General features: G+C 32.4%; 2 protein-coding genes across 2 annotated transcripts; one reads left to right on the top strand and one right to left on the bottom strand.

The window, feature by feature from the left end:
- The first annotated feature begins 511 nt into the window (after nt 1–511).
- On the top strand, nt 512–3514 carry LOC110634758 (senescence-specific cysteine protease SAG12). Its single transcript, XM_021783898.2, has 2 exons — nt 512–996; nt 2526–3514. Exons 1-2 carry the CDS (start codon nt 549–551, stop codon nt 3113–3115), a joined length of 1038 nt encoding a protein of 345 aa, XP_021639590.2. The 5' UTR covers nt 512–548; the 3' UTR covers nt 3116–3514.
- Nucleotides 3515–15682: 12168 nt separating this feature from the next.
- LOC110634752 (ketol-acid reductoisomerase, chloroplastic-like) lies at nt 15683–19304 on the bottom strand. The gene is made up of 10 exons (XM_058130201.1): nt 18880–19304; nt 18648–18740; nt 18369–18434; nt 18053–18193; nt 17452–17679; nt 17234–17351; nt 17011–17150; nt 16725–16892; nt 16454–16609; nt 15683–16324 (listed from the first exon to the last, which is right to left on the bottom strand). Exons 1-10 carry the CDS (start codon nt 19180–19182, stop codon nt 15956–15958), a joined length of 1782 nt encoding a protein of 593 aa, XP_057986184.1. The 5' UTR covers nt 19183–19304; the 3' UTR covers nt 15683–15955.
- Between the last annotated feature and the right edge of the window lie 1919 nt (nt 19305–21223).

Consider the following 21223-nt stretch of genomic DNA (forward strand, 5'->3'; position numbering starts at 1 on the left):
TTTAGAGAAATTATTATTCCGTACATTCAAAGTATTAAATTTTAATACTTCTGACCTTCATATAAATATAATTTTTTTATAAATTATATAAAATTAATCTCATATCTATAGAGTAATTATATGATATCACTGTAATTTCATGTGAGATAACTTACATGAAATGACAAATCAATATTATAATAATAGTTCAGTAATGATGTGCTTCATAAAATAGTTATTTTATTATGTGTTAAAAACAATTTTTCTTTTTAAAAAATTAAATTACTTTTTCATCTGATTGTCGTTTCATAGTTTATCATTTTATGTGTTAATCTTACGTGGAATAGCAAGGTATTATACAATTTCTCCACCACTACATGAGTGAAATTTGTCGTAATTTGAAGTGTCCAAGTCAGAGCATCTTGCAAGGCACGTAGAAAGGTGTAAGTCATGCTCACTACTGTCACCAAGAGAAGTATAGGTTGGTCTCTGGTCTATAAAAAGGCACATACCCATTTTGAAATTGCTGTGCCATTTCAAAGATTCACTTCAACGTAGTCATAGATACTATGGATACAAAACAAACCAAATATACCCTTTTGGCATTTCTCCTTATTTTAGCCATATGGGCAACACAAACCCTTTGTCGTCCTCTGGACGAAGAATACATGTTGAAGATGCATGAAGAATGGATGGCTCAATACGGACGAGTTTACAAAGACGCAGACGAGAAGCAAAATCGATATCTCGTTTTTAAGGACAACGTTCAACGGATCGAAGCCTTTAACAATGGTGTCGACCGTGGATACAAGCTAGGAGTTAACAAATTTGCAGACTTAACAGATGAGGAATTTCGAACCATGCACCGTGGTTATAAGAGACCAGCTTCCTCCAAATTGATGTCTTCTTCGTCTAAGTCTACATCCTTTAGATATAGAAATTTTACTGCTGTGCCTGCTACCCTGGATTGGAGAAAGTCAGGGGTTGTCACCACTGTCAAGGATCAGGGCTCCTGTGGTAAGTGAAGTTTCAATCAATTACTGCTTCTTCTTTTCAAATTGTCTATTGATTTTAGGAATAAGGGTCGGTTTGTCCCCTTTACTCGTCGAAGAGCTTTAATTTAGTTTATTTTTAATTTTTTATTTAAATTAGTCCATAATTTTTTATTTATGTTCAAATTAGCTCGATTAATTAATATGTATTATTTTTTATTATTTAATTATTTTTTAATATTAAAATATTATTTTTATATTGTATAATTATTTAAATAAAAATAAAAATATTATTTTTATTATTTAATATTATTAATTAAAGTGAAAATATAAAAAAAAATCTTTATATTTTCATATAATTAATTAAAATAAAAAATTATTACTATAATAATTAATAATATAAAAAAATAATACTTTTATATTTTTAGTTTTATTTAATTATAATTTTTTAATTTTAAATTAAAAGCATGAAATACAAAGATATTTTTTTATTTAAATAATTAAAATTAATTATAGTAATAAATTTTAATTTTAATTAATTATATGAAAATATAAAGATTTTTTATATTTCAATTTAATTAATAATATTAAATAATAAAAATAATATTTTTATTAATATTTTAATATTAAAAAATAATTAAATATTAAAAAGGTATATATTAATTAATTAAATTAATTTAAATATAAATTAAAATTTATAAAATAAAATAAATTAAAAATAAATTAAATTAAATTAATAGGGGCAAATTGACATTGATTTTATGTTCTCCAATCATATGTCATTAGGCGCACAAATTTTCAATTCGAAGATATTGAAGGTTACCAAGTGTACGAACAATCCCATACTGACAAGACTCGAGAGAGTTTATCGGGCTGTTTTGCGGATAAAATTACTTTTTTAAATATATTAATTAAATAATATTAAAAAATAATTAAAAATTAAATTTAATCAATTTTAATTATAAAAATATTAAAATAATAAAATAATTTTTTTTAAATTTTTTTAATAATATTTAAAATGATGCTTTTATTCAAAAAAGTAATTTTAAATTTTTAAACTCAATACTAAACAGAGCTGTCAACTTTATCCTGCTCGACAAAGAAGTTGTTTTTATTGTTGTATCAAAATCATTCATTCTCTTCTCATTTGAAAATATTTAAGGACTTAATTAATATATGAATAAAAAAATTATTATTAAGGTATGAAAAATAAAAATTATTATTTAATTTTTGTACGGATAATAGCTTAAAAAAGAAAACTTATCGGCTCAAACGTGACACAATTAAAAAATACAAAGCCAACAATAAAACTTAAATAATTTAGGGATTTAAAAATGGGTTTTGCCATTTTACGTCAATAATTCTCTTTTGCCTAATTTTTTTAATCTATTGAAAAGGAAATGATTATTTTATTTTTGATTGATAGAAATAATCTAATTTTTCTTGTGGGGGTATGATAAAAAAATTGTTTACTTTGTTATCACATATCTCTTTCACTAGATTTGAACTTTCATTGCAGAGATTGATCACATACATGTGGTTTTCAATGTTTAGGAAGTTGCTGGGCATTCTCAGCAGTGGCAGCAACTGAAGGAATTACAAAACTCAAAACTGGTAAGTTGATATCACTATCAGAGCAAGAACTTGTGGACTGTGACACAGCAGGTGGGAACGAAGGTTGTGAAGGGGGTCTCATGGACAACGCTTTCCAATATATTTTAAACCAAGGCCTCTCAAGTGAAGCTAATTACCCATACAACGGATCGGATGGCATCTGCAACAGGAAGAAGGCAGCAACTCCTGCAGCTAAAATAACAGGGTACGAAGATGTGCCATCCAACAATGAAAAAGCTCTCCTGCAGGCTGTGGCCAACCAGCCAGTTTCTGTTGCTATTGATGGTAGTGCATATGATTTTCGATTTTACAAGACTGGTGTCTTTAATGGTGACTGTAGCACCTACCTAGACCATGCTGTTACTGCAATTGGGTATGGCACCAGCAAAGATGGGAGCAAGTATTGGCTGCTAAAGAATTCATGGGGCACAAGCTGGGGCGAGGGTGGGTATATGAGGATGCAGAGAGACATCATTGCAAGGGAAGGCCTTTGTGGTATTGCAATGAAAGCTTCATACCCAACTGCATAATTAAAGATGAATAGTGATTGGCATATATTGAAACTATTTTTTAGATTTACATCATGCAATTTGAATAAGTGCACAGTTTGTAAATGTTCTGCTACCTTAATTTGATTTGGAAGCTTATTTCAGCTCGCACTTCCGATTAAGCAAGTATACTTGATTGGAAGATTGTTAGCTCTTGTGCACGTCGAAACTGAATCGATTCCGATTTGATTATCCTCTGTTATGTAACTGTATTGATGTCAACAATAAACTATTTGTCTTGTTCATATAGAAGTTTCTACTAGTTTAGTGGGCAAATAATTGGTTTGTAATGTGAGAAAATTAAGGAATAACCAATGTTTGCTATCAGGGAAAGAGTTCATATGCCGCTGCTTGGAAGAAAAAAAACAATCACAAGCTTGCCCAATATAGCAACACATAAAGGCTTAGCTCTCATTCAATATCAATACAAATACTTCTTGGAAAATTGAAAGTTTCCTCCTCCATAACTGCTATTGAGGCATATATTACACTTTAAAAGATGATTTGGTTATGCAGAAGCAGAAAAAGGAACAGTAGATAAATAATAATAATAATAATAATAATAATAATAATAATAATAATAATAATAATAATAAAATTTGCTTGATCAGAATCCAGCTAGGAATCTGAGATATTTTTTTGGATACTTGAAGAAAAAAAAATAGATAATCTATAATTTAGTTGAATAAACTCTTAGTTAAAAATTAGTTGTAAAGATGTAATCGTCAATGATTTAAGGGATGATGTCTAGATAAAATCTAGAAAAGTTTGTTTGAGTTTTGTATTGACCAAACAATACTGTATTTGAAGTTCTCTTTATTTATATTGCTAGAAATTAAGGCTAATTTTCATCCTTCATGCTTGAATAGAGGGATTGTTTTAACAAAGTTTTTTAACTTCAATTTGTATCATAAAAGTTATCTAACTTTAATTTTATATCAGTTAATATTTTTTTTACCAGATTTCGTTGAAAACTCTGGCCAAAAGCTTTAACGCAATAAAAAAAAAATTTCTCTCTCTGACGCCTGATATTTTAATAATAAAAAATATTTCTCTCTCTCTCTCTCTCTCTCTCTCTCCATGATCTCTATGTCCTCTCTCTCCCTTTTCATCTCCTTCCACCCTCTTTCCTCTCATTCCCTTATCGTCTCCTTCCTCCCTTCGTCCTCTCTCTCTCTCTCTTTCTTGCCCCCTCTATTCTCTCTCTCCAACACAACCTTGCCATCCCTTATGAAACACTCTAAAATCCATCCTTTTTGGCCACAAATCCAGAAAACCAACATCACAAACCTTTGTTCACTCTCCTTTACGACAAACACAACCTTATGCATCAGGAGATAGATAAGCTTCCTCAGGAGATAGATAAGCTTCCTCCCTTCCTTTGCTTTCTCTAGTAGTTCTTTCTAACAACCCAACACCATTTGAGTTTCCAAGAATAAGGATCTCATAAAATTTCAATGCCATTTACTTCTTAATTTTCAAAAATTACTCCTTAATTACCAAAAATAGATGGTTTCATTCTCATTACCGCCCCCGCCACTAATACCACCTCCTCTGTTTGCATCTCTTTGTCTCTTCTTGATGTATTGATGCATCACACATCTCACCATTCTCAGCGTCTTGCTCGTATCTCTCTACCCGCCTCTTTTTCTTATGCTCGAACCCACTTTGTTCGGCGCTCACAAATCGACTAGATTCTTCTTTGTGGCTCTGTCCAATGAGTGCACACTCATGTGTCATGTTGATTTCTTGCTTTTAGCTTCAGGTGCTATTTTAATGTACTTTTGTCCCAAATTGTGCTTCAGTCCCGAAAACTCGATCATTGTTGATCTAAAATTTGTGGTTGAATCATTGACATAGAGGAGCTTGCGTTCTTGTGGTCTCCATCAGCAAACAAGTCTAGCTATTGTGATGAATTTGGGTAAGCAAGTCTCTATCCAGATGCTTGGGTTCTTGCCTCTTTTTTTTTGTTTTTTTATGAATCTTGGTATTGTGAATGAATTTGGGTTTGATAAATCTCATGCAATCATTTAAGTATTGTGATGAATATAGGTTTGACTGAATCTGGGTTCCCTCTCATGCAATCATCTTGGCATTGTGATAAATCTGTGTTTCATTGAAATGTATAAATTATTGACATTTTATTTAGGTATTGTGATGAATGACTATTTATATTGCATCTAGATTTTTTAAAATGTTTATTTTCATTTCTACTTGTATTGGGTTTGATTGAAACACATGTGATTTTGATTTTTTATTCATTTCTGTTTATCAGAGATCATGGAGAGAGAGTGATAGAAAATTATTTTTTATTATTAAAATGCCACGTGTTAAAGAGATTTTTTTTTTATTTGTGTTAAAGCCAATATAGCATGTACAGTTAGCTTTTAGTTGGAGTTTTCAACAAAATTCACCAAAAGGATTTTAGTTGATATAAAATTAAAGTTAGATGACTTTTGTAATGCAAATTGGAGTTCAAGAATTTTCTTGAAACAATCCCTAGAGTTTAAAGATGATGGGTGAAAATTATCCAAAAAAAAAAGAGGAAAAGAAAGAGACTCATTTTCCTGCAACTTAATGTTTTTATAGTCTTTATTTTTTGTTTTTAACATTTAAAATAGCTATTGGTGCTAAATGATATTCGAGGGATTGTGAGTTTGAAAGGAAAAAAAAAGAAGTTTATTCTTAGGGGTCCTTTTAAACTTGAGAAGGTAAAAAAGACTCTAATACCAATTGTAACACGCTAGCTAAATTGATCCAAATAACTTTCAGGTCTTAAACTAGCTGCCAAAAATAGTTAACCCAAGCTAAGGTTACATATCTATTAATATTTTCATTCCCCAAGATGAGGGATTTGTACCACTGCTTACAAGCCTGTGACAGTACAGTCCTAATCATCATGCTCATTGGTCCAAACATCATCTAAAACAAGCAAAAACATTTTCTTCTCGATCTTGTTTTCAGCTCAAGTTGAAGCTTATTCAAAGTGTTGGTGTTAGAAGTTTTTAAGGAGTTTTTACCCTACAAGGGTAACGTTGGACGAAAATTACCAAAACAGGGTGTGTTGTATAAAAATTACCAAAACGGGGTGAGATGCATAAAATTGCTAGTGACGGTGGTGTCCAATATGCCGGATGCTAGCTAAATTAACATCACATGTAGGACGCCAATCAAACTAGCATCCCGCATGTGGGCACGCTAGTTTAATTAGTGTCCCATGCAGGATGCCAATCAAACTGGTGTCCCACCATGCAGAATGTAAATTTTGTATTGAAATTTATTTTGTATACCTAAAAAAAATTGAAAATATAATTGTGACATTATTTTCACAAAATATAGATAATGTACAAAAATTAAGAAATTAAATAAAATTCGTTGCTTTAAAATATTAAATTTTAAGTCATATGAGACAAAAAAAAATGGATAAAAAAATTTATTATCCTCAATTAAATTAATTTGCATTTTATATTAATTGTTATTCTTACCATAATTATGGAAACTTTATTTTCTTGATAGCAATTATTAAATAGAAGTATTAAAAGAAATTAAATTATTATATATTATGTGTGACCATTTATAACAATACATAATTTAAATATTTTAATTTCTTTTCACTTAGTATGAAATTAAGTTGCCAAAATTTAGTACGAAATTAGATTGCAATCTCTTATAAAATTTATAATTTTTAATAATATGTGGGTTGCACTGTGTTTTTTATACTTGTTAGTCTTAAGTACATTTTTTATGCCAATTTAATTATGCCAAAAAATTTTATTTATTGAAAAATAGAAAAAATTTTCACTGGCATATTGTACGAGCAATTGGCATAAAGCAAGATATAAATTAAGACAAAAATTTTAATAAGTCATGTGCCACAACCAAGTCTCCTTATATGTTGCCTCTGTCGAAGAACTCGATGTTGTCCCCCTTCTTTCTAATCTTTTGGATCACCTTATGCATCTTGGGATTGGTTAGGTTGTCCTTGTTATCGTTCTGATGATTCTCCTCTTGCAGTATAATGCATAGTACTTTGTTCATAGTGCTAAATAGACCCACACTAGATGGAATATGGCTTAAGGCACCAGACTGATATGGTGCAAAGTATTGATCTGAACCATGTCCACCAAATTGACTTGAAGCATAGTGTAACAGCTTAATGCTAGATGGTCTGCCAAAAGGAGCAAATAAGCCACCAAATGGTGTTTGCGGCTGCTGACTCTCAGTGAAGTCAAATGTGCTTCTACTTTGCATTTGAGATTAAAATGGCATCCATGGTGCTAATGGGCCAGGCATTGATAGGGTAGGCACCCAACCAGTGTAATGCATGGGGATAGTTTCTTAATATGGTTGGAATATTATTGACGGACTAGGATTAGATGGTGCAGGAGCCGAGGGAACAGGATCAGAAGGATCAGGCATAGATGATATGCAGTATGGGTGGAACGTGATAGGTGGGGACAAAACATCACCGGGTGGACAGGCTAGATGCATTGGCTGTTCTCGTTGTCGAGCAAGATGTGATCGATGTCATCCTGCTCTATGTGAGGGCTCAGGCTGGTTGATGGGTTAATCATCTTCTAATTCATCTATAAAAGTTACTATTGAGGAGGTGGCATTTGGCAAAGCCGACTTTCTTACTCTAAAGCAATCATCATTTTTCTCAATGTGCGCTTAACTTCCACCACATTTTCTGTTGATAGGTTCTCTAATTTGAGCAAACAATCATCGATTGCATTCTTCTGTAAAAATAAAAAAAAAATCCATGCATTAATTTAAATTTTGGGTAAAAAAAAATAAAATGATTATTACTAAGTATTTAATAATGGAAAAATAGGTGTTGTAAATCATTACAATAGAACCAATAGCAACTCTACTAATTGAAATCCAACATCTCGCAACTTGATGGTACCACTCTATATATTTAGAATGATGGTGGAATGCCTATACCATTTCTTGCCCTTGAACAATGTACTGTTCTCACCTATTCCAATGATTAATATATGTTGCATGGTGATGCGCCCAATTGCTCTCACTAAGTGAGAGAGTAATCTCATGCAGTTCATCTGTTTGCATCGGTGAAAGTGGAATAGGTCGAACCAATCCAAACTGCCTTAGCACCCTCTCAGGTTGGTGCCATTCTATGATATGGAAGCAAACTAATGGCACCATTACCTTCCAAATGGGATGGCCTTGGACACACATGTCTTGAGGGTGCATCTAGTTAAGGTTGTACCAAATTTATGGTGGTACATAGGTTGTTACTTCAGTAATCTATCGAGCTCTACTCCACCTATTAGTTGATAAGAAAATTTTAAATGTAATGCAATAAAAATCAATTTATTCATTGCTTAATGGAAAAAAAATATAAATGTAGGCACATACTTAACACCTAGTGGTGCATCATCAGGTGTTGATGGATCTCTTATTTATGGAGAGATTATTTTAAATCTCTTCTAGGCCCAGATCTGCAAAATGAACAAGGGCCTTGAAATCTCCTTTGTTTTAGTAATAACAACACGACATAGCTCATAATAAAGGAAGGCTAAGCAAGCTCCACCCCAACAGTATGTCGTAGCTTCCCTGAAGTCTTCTAAAAGGGGTAGGAACATCAAGTTGACACATGAGTTTGTTTTGTCTAGAAATATTGAGCCGATGAGTTGTAATATGAATGCCCTTGCATGCCATAACACTATTAAGTCATCAGCATGATGTGAAATATCTCTAAACTCATCAGCTAGCCATGATAATTTTAGTGTATGTCCTATGATCATTTTTGGGGGTGGTTTAACTCCCATCAACATCTCACAAAGTTTTAACTAGTCAACCTGTGCATCCCAATAATAGTAGAACCATGTACTGGCAAACTGGAAATAATGCCAACATCCTGGAGAGTGATTGTACACTCACCAATCGGCATAATAAATGTAAGGGCCTCTGGTCACCATTGCTCTACAAAGGCACTAATAAGGTGCCAGTTAAGGGAAAAAAAATTCCTAGTCGAGCAATACCAATAAATCCAAAGTCTCAGAGATGATGAACAATTTGGTTGTCAATGTTAGAATGCAAGATGTTCCCCTGCCTTCTGCATGTAAGCACTTTATGTTCAATTGTACCATTTCAAATCCCTTCAGAATGGTGTTGTGGCTGGAGTAGAAGAAGCTCTAGATCAATCGAACCTGGCATAATATAATATCTTTTTTGCTTTTATCTAGCCATACCTATTCATTGTGGCAAATATAATTTGTAAAATTGTAATTTCACAGTTATAACAATGCACATATGTCCCTTACACAAGTAATTAAGACACGAATGGCAATAAAAAAATAGGTAATAAAGCTATTATATTAATAAATATTTTTCATTCATTCATTAATTATAAGTCTGCAATACATATTCAATACGAAGATAGAATGTAAACATTGTTTAATACGTAAACAAAATATATAATTATTGTTCAGAACATTACAAGTAACTAGGTGAAGCTGATTACTTTATTCACTGGACATGATCTAATTAGCTCATCATGAAGGTCTTTCTCCAATTTATAGTTGATTTTAGGTAACATTGGTTTCATCAGAAAATGTCTATTACTATCACACATATTTATACCACTTGACTGACACATAGTCCTCATGGTGACCCAAGAAGCATACTCCTTGACAAAGCCTTTAAGTAGATGTAAATATAATGGGGTATGGTTAGCTTCCAATTTTTGCCATACGCGATCGAGTATACCCTTATTGTGAACACAACTAAAAGCTGACCTTAGAGCCAAATATCTACTTTTATCGGTTAATAGGTCTCCTTCCCATATAATTTCTTGAATTAGCCCGTTGACCCTTATCATATACTTGACAAGGCAAACTACATAATCCCCTGTACTTGAGATTGCTACTTTCATAGGTAGATTAATCAAATTCTTTATCATTGCATGTACCCTTGCTTGTTGTCGTCAACTGACAATCCTTTTTGGAGTTAGCATTATATGAGACATGATTTTATCTAAGACATAAACCAAAGGAAACACAAATAAATAAATAAATAAGAAACAAATCATAATGCAACTAGGTTGTTCAATTATGCAATAAAATAAATAAAATTTCAAAATAGCTAGGTGAGGGTCAGAGAAATTAAGCACTGGGGGTGGAATTGTTACTGGGACGCTATTCATAGTCGCGTCTCAGTCGCAAGATATTGTTTGCAATAGTGTTCAAAGTTAAGATGCTATTATTATCAGCGTCCATGCAAAGATGCAATGATATTATAAGCAGTCATATTAACTAAATATTATAAGCATTAATGGTAGTGATATTCATTACTTGCCAAAGGTGGTGGCACGATCGAGACTTAAATTTTCAATATAAGTTTACATGTTGATCATAATATCATGCCTTCCTTGCACGCTGATAATAATAGTGTAAAACTGCTTCAGCAAGCAACCAATCTCACTGCCCTGGATGTCATTGATATCCTTAATGTGACATGCATCCCTACCTATACACTAACAATAATAGCATCCCAGCTGTGCACGCTGTTACAAACAGCGTTTTGCTCTCAGCATGCTACTTTTCCCAAGCAGAGTATGTCTCACTAATTGTAACACCCCCATTTTGTAAATTCTCTCACCCTCACCCCTATCTTATTATTATTATTTTTTTTTTGTTAAATTAATCATTACAGTAAATTACTTCATTTAATGGTAGCATTATCATTCGAAAACAAACATGTCAAAAGGCAAGGAATCATAATTAACAATGCATTACATATATCTTACAATTATAAAATATTAAAATATTAAGTTAACATAGCACTATACTTATGGCGGTAAGCAATGCGGGAGATAATATACAAAATCACTATCGCCACTATCATTAAAATAAAAAATGTGATCATCTTCTATGTTTAAGACAGCTTCATGTACACTATTAACTTCATCTATATTTAGCGATGGCATTTGTTGTTTGTGAAATAATTCAAAACGATTATTCATTGTCTCATTTTCAGCATAAAGTTGTGCTTTAACTTTATGGATTCCTTCGATTGAATTCTTTTCTAACTCAGCAAATCGAATCTTGGGGATGGGTAAATTATGAAATTTACAGTATGCTTCAAGTTCACAACGTGTCTCCCATAATCTATCTCATTCATGTTGTACAATGATTGTACCTTTTATGAAATCTGATAGATTCTTTGAATGCTGACCTATAAATATATGGTTTGCGAATCCTTGTTGGAGACATGCACAATACTTCGCATTGATAAAAGCTCTTTTATGATCATACCATTTACATCTATTAGGGTTTGTATATTTGTGCACTACATTTTCATATACATTTTTATTTGAAGTGGTTGGATGACTCCTATTTGATGAGTCACTTAACTTCTTTCTATTCATTAATCCCTGTTACATTAACACACATAAAATGAAAGCATTAAAATAAAATTACTTTCCAACAATTTTAAGTTTAAGAAAAATTAATTGGGGGATTTGTTTAATACATTAGTATTTGAAAAGAGTAACATAATTAACTAAGGGTGTTTTTTTCGCTTTAGACAATTCTTTTTTGTGTGTTCTTCTTCATGACAGAGCCAATAATGGATCTTAGATGTCTCCCTAACTTTTCCATTCACACTCCAATCCATTTCATTCTTCTTCCTTTATGATTTTGGTCTTTCTTTACACCTTTTTCGTGCTGGGTCAGGTACAAGAATTGGATCATTGTCTGTTGGCCAATCATCATGATGTCCAAGTGCATGAAACTACCACTCATAGCACTTAAGCATTCGCTCCAACATATAATAATTTGAAATGTAATGCTCATTATTAATTGATATTGATTGGCATGCTGCTATCATATGTGAACATGGAATGCGTATCTCTTGAAAAATATTTCCTCTACCATTATAATTATTGGTAATGCACGGATCCCCTTTAGCATTCCATTAACCGACTCAACACTATTAGTTGTCATGGAGCCATACCTTTTCCCTCCATCATGAGAATGTGTCCATTTTTCCAAGGGTATATTTCTGGCCCATTCAAACATGTCTGGATGCTCGCTCTTGATTGTGTTCATGGCCTCATAATTTTTTTTTTTCTGAATTCAGTGGGCAGTTACAAAATAAATGTCAAATGTTTTATTATGTCACCTTGAAACTTCAATTAACATTACCATAAATACTAATCTTATAAAAGCTAACCTGCCTTTCAGAGAGCTTCTTTCATGTTAGTATTTTTAAAGTCTGTGTTATAATTGCTGAGTATGTGTCTTAAGCAATATCGATAATGTCCATCAAGAGGCTACCACCAATCTTGCTACATTGCCTTTTTTTAAGCCAATATGCCTGTCTGATATAACACAAATACCTTTATGATCTATCACAAACACCCACAAACAAGACATAAACCATTCCCAATTCCTTGTGTTTTTACAATCAACTATTGCCTATGCAATTAGGAAAATATGGTTATTGCCGTCCAATGCCATAGCACAAAATAAACACCCTTTGTACTTTCCATATAAAAATGTTCAGTCTATGAAAATAACTGGGTGACAATGCTTAAAGCCTTGTTTGTTTATATGCCTAAAACATTTTGTCGAAAACCCGATAATTGGGTTGTAATTTATTATTAATAAAAAGAGGTCATTTTTAATCAAGAACGAAGAATCAGGGTTCTGTTTGCTTAAAGCAAGCATGAATTGGCGCAATCTTCTAAAAGATTCCTCCCAACCACTAAAGATATTAACAATTGCATCGTGTCTAGCCTTCCACGTCTTTCGATAACTCAGTATATATCTGACCTTATCTTTGATTTCTGCTTGCAATGCAGTTATCTTCACATTTGGTTATTCTCATACAATTACTAGGATGAAATTAGATATAAATTTGCGACCCAATTGCCTATGGTCTTGTGAGATTGATGGATTAACACATGTATGGGGTCCGAATAACATGTAATTTTCCATATATTACATCCTTCTTATCGAGATGTACGCATTCTCCACTTACAATTGTTCTTTCTATCTTTGCACTTGATGGCATATGTTCTGCTTTTTGTCTCTTCATTATTTGACTCATGGTGCCTAATTAAATGATATTCTTTGGCAGCTTTTTGGACAGCCTCTCTAGAAGGGAATATCATTCCAACTTCAAACTTCTTTGATGGATCCCACATTGAACTACATGGCGGTTTTGACCATGGATTAACCGTTAGCAACAAAAAATCTATTTCACAGTAAGGCAGAGTTAGCAACAAAAAATCTATTTCACAGTAAGGCAGAGGAGGGATAAGAGGCATTATTGGGTTCGCAACACGAGTGTTATAGTACAAAGGCAAATCTACTACCAGCTTATTATGATGATCACCTTCCTCATTATGTCCTTGTCATCATTATCAATCCATTATTCATTAGAATCCTCTTCGTCCTCATCATTACTGAGGCAATAATCACTATTATAAGATTTTGAATCATACACCCATCGACTTGGACAAATATCTTCACATTCAGTGATAACCACTAAAACTTTATCCTTAACCGTACTGCTATTGATTTGAGACAACTGATAGCGTAAATCCGTCTCATCACTTGCATCCGCAGAAGCACCTACACTAGTGGAACCGACATTTGATGGTCCTGCTTCATCAACAATATTTGTAGATGCATTCGGATGGAAAATATTAATATATAATTCAATCGATCACATACCTTCAATTTCATCAATGAAATTAAACATAATATTTACATCATCATCACTAGCTAAACCCATGCAGTCCCATTTCACTGAATCTTCTCTTACAATGGGTTGTCTAAATAAGACATTCGATATAAATTCACATCCAGCTTTAAGACCAATTCGAGCATAATTTATATTCATAATTTTTTATATTTTTCACATTATCTTAATACTATAAATTTATATTATATTTTTCTACGTCCTTTATTTTAATATATTTTAAATCAATTTCTATGAATTCTATTTTCTATACCTTTACTAAATTTTTATAAATTTAAACTATTATTTTATCTTAATTTAATTTTTTGATTCAACATATTAGATTATTATACTTTCTTAATACAAAAATTAAATTTTATTTAATATAATAATTATTTTGGTGACCATTTAAAAGTCTAATGTACTTTTTTCTTACATTCTTTAGTATTACAATGTAAACTCAAATTTCTATCAAATTTCTAAAAATAATCTCTACTATTTTCGAGTTATCTATAACCTGCTCAACTATTACAACATTGCATGCCATTATAAATGGTTACAGTTTGATGTTCTTTTTTGCAATTTGATGTGACAACATTGCAGAGAATGTCTGCAAAAGTACCACACGCTAGTAAAAGTAGCGTTCCACCTCCGAACGCCAATATTATTAGCGTCTTGCTTTCCGCCTGCTAGTCATACTAATATCCCCATGGCAGACCTTTCTAGCTCAGCAAACTTCACATCATTTTTGTAATATATGTGGAACACACCTTGTTTTGATAATTTTCTTCCAATATTACCTTAGTACTGTAAAAAGCTCAGTTTTTGAAGTAATCTCTTCAAAAGTTCAAAAACATTGAATTCTTCCTAACAACAGACCCATGCTTTAAGATCAAACCATTCTTGTAGTCTGATATCATTGTAAACATGCTGAGCAAGTGTGGTTTTATCAATCGCATCCATGCGCGCTATTAATGGAATCACGTCTAGGTCAATGAAATTTGCATCATCAGAATGTTGCAAATCTATTAAGATGTTATTATCCCCATCCTACCATAAGAACCACATTCATCCACCGCAGAAGTGGTCTATATTTTTCTGCAGAGAAGGTTTTTCCACTACACCCTCTTTCAAATTCAGACAGAGAATCCTTTTGTTATATTAATTATTCAAGTATATCAAGTATCCTTTCCGAAATGACTTCCATTTTCTTCCAAACAGATCACGAAATGAGAAAAGTTTTCAACTTCCAACCTTGATTGCAGACCTCTTAAGCAATGTCACCCAACAGGTCATCAGCCTCATAAAGAGAGATCATCTTTAAGCTCATCGAGCCACTGTTTCACAGCTACTAATCTGCTTGTCCTCTGCGCCATAAGGCAGTCCCTTGACAGATATCATTTGGTCTTCAGATTAGTAAGCAGTCCATCGTTGAGGTTTTAGCCACTGAAGAAGCCCAAAACCTCGTGGGAAGCCATCCTGTCAAACAAAACCTGAAGAAAAGCAGAGACAACTGATCCTCCTAACAAAGTCCCAGTCATCGTTGAATTCCGATCTAACTTTGGCTGGAAAAGTTTATAACAGACCTTACCATGGTTTTAGATAGGACACATCATGATTTCAAATTTATGTAAATTTGTGATACAAATTTCAAGAATAAATGTGTCATCAAAAGTTTAGACACCTCAGTTTTTGACTTGCATCACCCAATTTGACACTTGAAAAACAACTAATAGCCAGTTTTTGAGAATGTAAATGATTTCCGTCAATTCAATTCAAAATGAATTTGAATCGGAAAAACTGCAACGTGATCACTTCTGGGATAAATAGAACAACAAAGAAATATTTCTCATAACTCCGTAATGGAACAACAGAGAGAAACATTTTCCATAACTGCCAACAACTAAAAGAAACAAAGCATCCAAATTAACAGACATTTAATGTGCTTGCAACATTCAAACTAAAAAGCATTACTCAGGTGAACTATTCAGACAGGAAGATAAAGGCTTTATTTAGATCAAATCCTACCCACTTCACTCCTACAAAATCTTCCATCCTAGTAGACCTTCATAAAATACATAGAGGTAAAGCTAAATTTCTTTATATCTAATTGCCAGACTGACGCAACTCTGGGCGAACAAAATCTGCATCTGGAGGCACTGAAATGTCAACAGTTGGTCTCAGCTGGGCACAGACTTCAATTGCCCCATGAACAGGATCTGACAGGAAGTTGCCAATAAGGTCCTGATTAAGGGGAGTGCCTGCGTCCACTGCCACAAAGGCCTGTTGGGTAAGGATGTAATCAAAGCGAGGTGCCCATTTCCTTGATCCTAATCGTGCAGTTGTTGAACAATTATCAACCATGAATGAGACACCTCGAGCATGCATGAAAGGATTCAGGGAATCCACGGCTTCAATCAAACTCTCATTAATGATTTCAGAGTATGAATGTCCCTTCTTCCTCAAGACCTCAATCTGATATTTTAAATACAAGACCGCTTAATATACTGTATGGTGAAAATATATTATTGCTATGTCACAACCTAAAAGTTTTTAGGAAACACGGAAAGAGATTAATCAAGCTATATAGATAGAATCTATTACCTGAGCCATCATCAATGCCACAAACACACCAGCAGTGAATGGACACAAGGGCCCCAAGTCACCCTTTGGCCGTGTTGCTCTAACACGCTCACCCACTTTCCACATCCGTGTTTGATCAATCTTACCCATTGGGAAAGCTGGAAGGCCCTCTTTCTCCTATTAACAAGTACAAGCACCAGCAAAAATAGTTTAGAAAAATGAACTTCTAAGTCATCAGAAATGACAGTGCAGTTAACAATCATAAAGATGCCAATTTTTGGTCTTAACATACATAGAATCGACGACCAGCCAAAACAACACTTCGAATCTCACTACCACTAGCAACATCTTCATAACACTCATATAAGATATCCATACAAGGATAGTATGAAGCACTATATGCAGTCTCAAAGTCCCTTTTTCCCTCTTCTGACAACGAGTTGTAAACAGCCAACATGCCCTATAAGAAAAGAACATATAAATCAACCAACAAGAAGAATACAAAAGTCAGTAAATATTCCCAATGAAAATGTATATGTCAAAGAGAAGCACGGACAAATGCTAGCCAAGAAACATACCTTAGTTGAGATGGTTTTTGATATAATTCCTGTTATGGATTCAACAGTATTTTTGTATGCCAAATCTTCATTCATTCCATTCTCAGTGTACCTCCTGAACAAGCATTCAACCACTCCATGAACAGCACCGAGTAGTATGCCTGAGACAATCACAAGGTCCACGATGAGAAACCTACTAATTTTTAAGAACATGATTGAGATAATTAAAAAGAATTGAACTCACCGCGCTCCCCAAAAATATCACTCCTATACTCCTGCTCCAATGTGGTTGCAAATGTGAAAGGCGAGCCCAGAGCTACTGACCAGCCCAAGGCAACATCTGTAGCTCTACCATCAACATCCTGCTCAAAAATAATGATAAAATTTCATTATATTTGTATAAGAAATCATGTGAATTAATTGCAATATGAACAGCAGAGAAAGAGAGAGATAGAGAGAGACCTGGTGGACAGCAAAACTGGAATTAATTCCAGCACCATTGATTTCTTTTCCCTGAACATAGAGTCTCCGTACAGAAGGCCCCATCCCCTTGGGGCAAACAGCAATAACGCTTATATTCTTAGGAAAATCAAGCCCCAAGGATTGCAAATGTCCAAGAAGAAAACCATGGGAGAGCCCAAGGATGCTGTTTGGTTTCATGTGGGACAATATCTTTTCATAGTTATCTGCCTGCAGCACACAAGTTGGACATAAGTACCACAAGAAAGGACTCCAATAAGAAATAGAACAGGAATCAAATGTAAAACCAAGTATGGCTCCAACAGCTGCAGAGTTGTTCCCATGCATGGAGGCCAAAGATCAAAGGATCGCGCTAAAAGACACGGGTATCAATTTATTCATATCAACTTCGAATAACATCAAACATCAAAGGCAATGAGAACTCCGAAAAATTTTAGCAGCAGCAATGGTAGCCATAGTTATGACTATCAAAAAAAAACTTTCAACACAACAATTGGCGGACAAATTTGTAAAGTACTGTTAAAAACATGAAACATATCTCATGCCACCAAGAAAAATGAAGAATTGCACAGGATCCACCAACCTGCGCTGCATCAGAAATCAATAACAAGACAAGATCACTGCCAGCAATGGTTTCCCATATGTCTCCTAGAGTTCCACTCTCTTCAGTGAACCCTGCAGCGCGAGCTTCAGCAAAAGAGCGGGAGCCCTTCCTCAGCCCAATCTGCAATAACAAAACAATGAAGATGAAATTTGCATTATGAACACAAATATGACTGTGCGAGAGAGAGAAACCTTTAACCATGTAAAGCCATTTACTAATCTTAGAAACAACAAATTTCTGTAAGATAAATTGCTAATACACAGAAGGTAGAGTAATAGATGGAAGAAGATCTTGCCTTTACTACAATGTCAGATTTTGCTTCAGCAAGAGAATCCCTCAAATTTTGAGCTTGGGCTGGCCCCTACCAAGTTAGCACGAATCAATAAGAACAGAAGATTAAGATACAAGAATAATAAATCAAAAACCAAAAATTAGCAAAATCCTATATACATAGACTAATCTTCGATCATTTTCAACAAAGTTGAAGGTAACGAAATTACTTAAGAGTACAGAAATTAGCTAAATAAACGTAATTGATTTGAAAAATTAAAACAAGGGCTCACGAGTTTCAGACCTGGGATCCCCAGCCAATGACTCCAATCTGCTTAATCCCCTTGAAAGCATCAGGCAACAAGGGAAACAGGTCTCTCCCTCCCCTCACAATATACTGTACAACATCAGCGCAATGAATCACCAAATAAAATCAAAAAATGAAATCCGATCAAACGAAATTCTAAAATTTCATTTGCAAGCATCATTTCTATATATCTAAAGTATTGATATCGGATTTGAGTTTTGATATATACCTCATCGTGACCAGCAAGAGTGACCTCCTCTTTCTTGAAAACGGAAGTTTCGAAATCAAGCGACGTCGTATGAGTGATGGAAGGAGTGGAAACCATTTTAACTGAAAGCGATGATCTTCCATTTGATGGGGCATTTTGTCCGGTGTGTACACGAGAAACCAGAGGCTTAAGCGTTGGAGAAGATGAGGATATAAATCCTAGCGAGCATCTCGAGGCATTGGGCTTAAGCGATGATGATGGTGAGGAAAGCGATGGAGCAGAAAGTACTGACTTCACGGCGGACGAGGACGCGGCGGCTGCCATTGTTTAGAGTTTGAGAGAGGCGACGCGAGTGACTCGGTGAGATATGGCGAAGTGGGAGTCAATTTTAAAAGAGGGGAGAGAGTTGGATGGATTTAGTCACGTGGAAATGAAACGGCTTCGATTATCTGTATCACGTTTTAGAGATACCAGTAGTATCAGTATCACGTTTTAATTATTCAAATTGGTAGTTGAGGCTGGTCACAACCATAAACCCTAAAACCACAAGGATTAATAAACGAAAACGACGTGAACGGATGACCATTTTCTCAAATAATGTACCATTAAGTTTTAGTTTTTAACATTATCAAATGCTGAGATGAATTAAAAATATATTTTAATTAAAATAAGATATAAATTCTATATTTATTTTATTTAAAATAAAATAAAATTTTTTTACAGAAAAATATATTAAATTAATATAATATACTTAAGAAAACAAATATATAAATATAACATTTTATATAAAATTAATATAATAAAATATTATTTTAAATTATTATTAATAATAATGAAAAAACATTATAATTATATATATATATATTTTATAATTTATCATTAAATTAGGATTCAAATTTAAGATTTCAGAGTTCTGGAGATGACTTCAATATTACTGAGGGAGAATTAATTGATATAATTATATAATTTTTCATGAAATTTTATTTTTTTTTATTAATTTAACATATTTTTTGTTAAATGATTATTTTATAAAAAAATAAATATCATTTTATATAAATATACATTTAGTTAATTGTATATTTAGTTAATCTTTTACGTATACATATATACGTATATCATGCTGACTTTCAAAATTAACAAATTATTTTTTAATTGTACTTAATTTTTTATGATTTGGACTTTTTACCCTTTCTTTATTTTATTTTATTTCTTCTCTAATTATTTAAATTATTTATATTAATTAAAATAATTAAAAATTATTAACCTATAACTATTACAAAGAAAATTGAAAATTCTTAATTTTATCTATTTATAATTTAAATAATTAATGATGTTAATAATATGATATATTAATATATTAACTTGAGTTATTAATTTTTTTTATATTATAATTAATTTTATAATATTTATTTAATAATATACTTGTTAAACTCTTATTTAACTCTGGTTAATTTTTAAACCCTTGACCCTTTACTTTCATCGATTTAATGATCAGGTTAGATTTAAAAACTTTGATTAATTTTAATATCCACCAAACTGATCAGTTGAGCTGGATTAAACAAAATCTGGACCGCTAGTCGATTTGCTCTGATAATCATGTGTCTTTTCATTTGAAAAAAAAAAGTAGCCTTTTTTTTTTTAGCAGGTATCTGAACCCTCTACTTACAGGGGAAAAATAAAAGAACATTTTCAATTGGTCAATATGTACCTTTTGACATTTAGGTATAGATAATTTATTTTAATTTTATTTTAAATTATTTAATTAGTTTCTTATTCAATTTTTTAATGCATTAAAATTTAATATATTAAAATTTATATTCATTGATATTAAAATGATTATTTTAATTTTTAATCTAAATATTTCTTTTATTATAAGATAATAATTATTTATAAAATATACCAACCTATTAATTATAATAATATATTAATATTTATCTAATAGTATATTGATTAAATCCCGATTTGACCGCAGTTAAATTTTAGACTATTAACTCTCTTTTTTATCAATTTAATGACTAAATCAATTTTGAAAATCTTAATTTTAACTCATATTGAACTCATTTGACCATAACGTTCATTTCCTTATTTGCATAACCGTATTTCTCTTCCTCTTCCTCCATCAATAACACTAAGCATATTGAGTGTTCGAATCAAGTTCAAGTTTTATATGTTAGATATACGTTACTTAAATCAGTTTATATATATAATTAATTAAGTATAAAATATATTTTTTATAATAATATTTATAAATTTTTATATATTATATTTAAAATAAATAAAATTTAATTTGAATTCTATACTATAAAATCTAAGAGGAGAGAGATAAGATACCTTAATTGATATATAAGGATTATAAATGAAGAAA

This window comes from Hevea brasiliensis, chromosome 11 (genome assembly GCF_030052815.1).
Source record: "Hevea brasiliensis isolate MT/VB/25A 57/8 chromosome 11, ASM3005281v1, whole genome shotgun sequence".
In the NCBI taxonomy this organism is placed as follows: domain Eukaryota; kingdom Viridiplantae; phylum Streptophyta; class Magnoliopsida; order Malpighiales; family Euphorbiaceae; genus Hevea; species Hevea brasiliensis.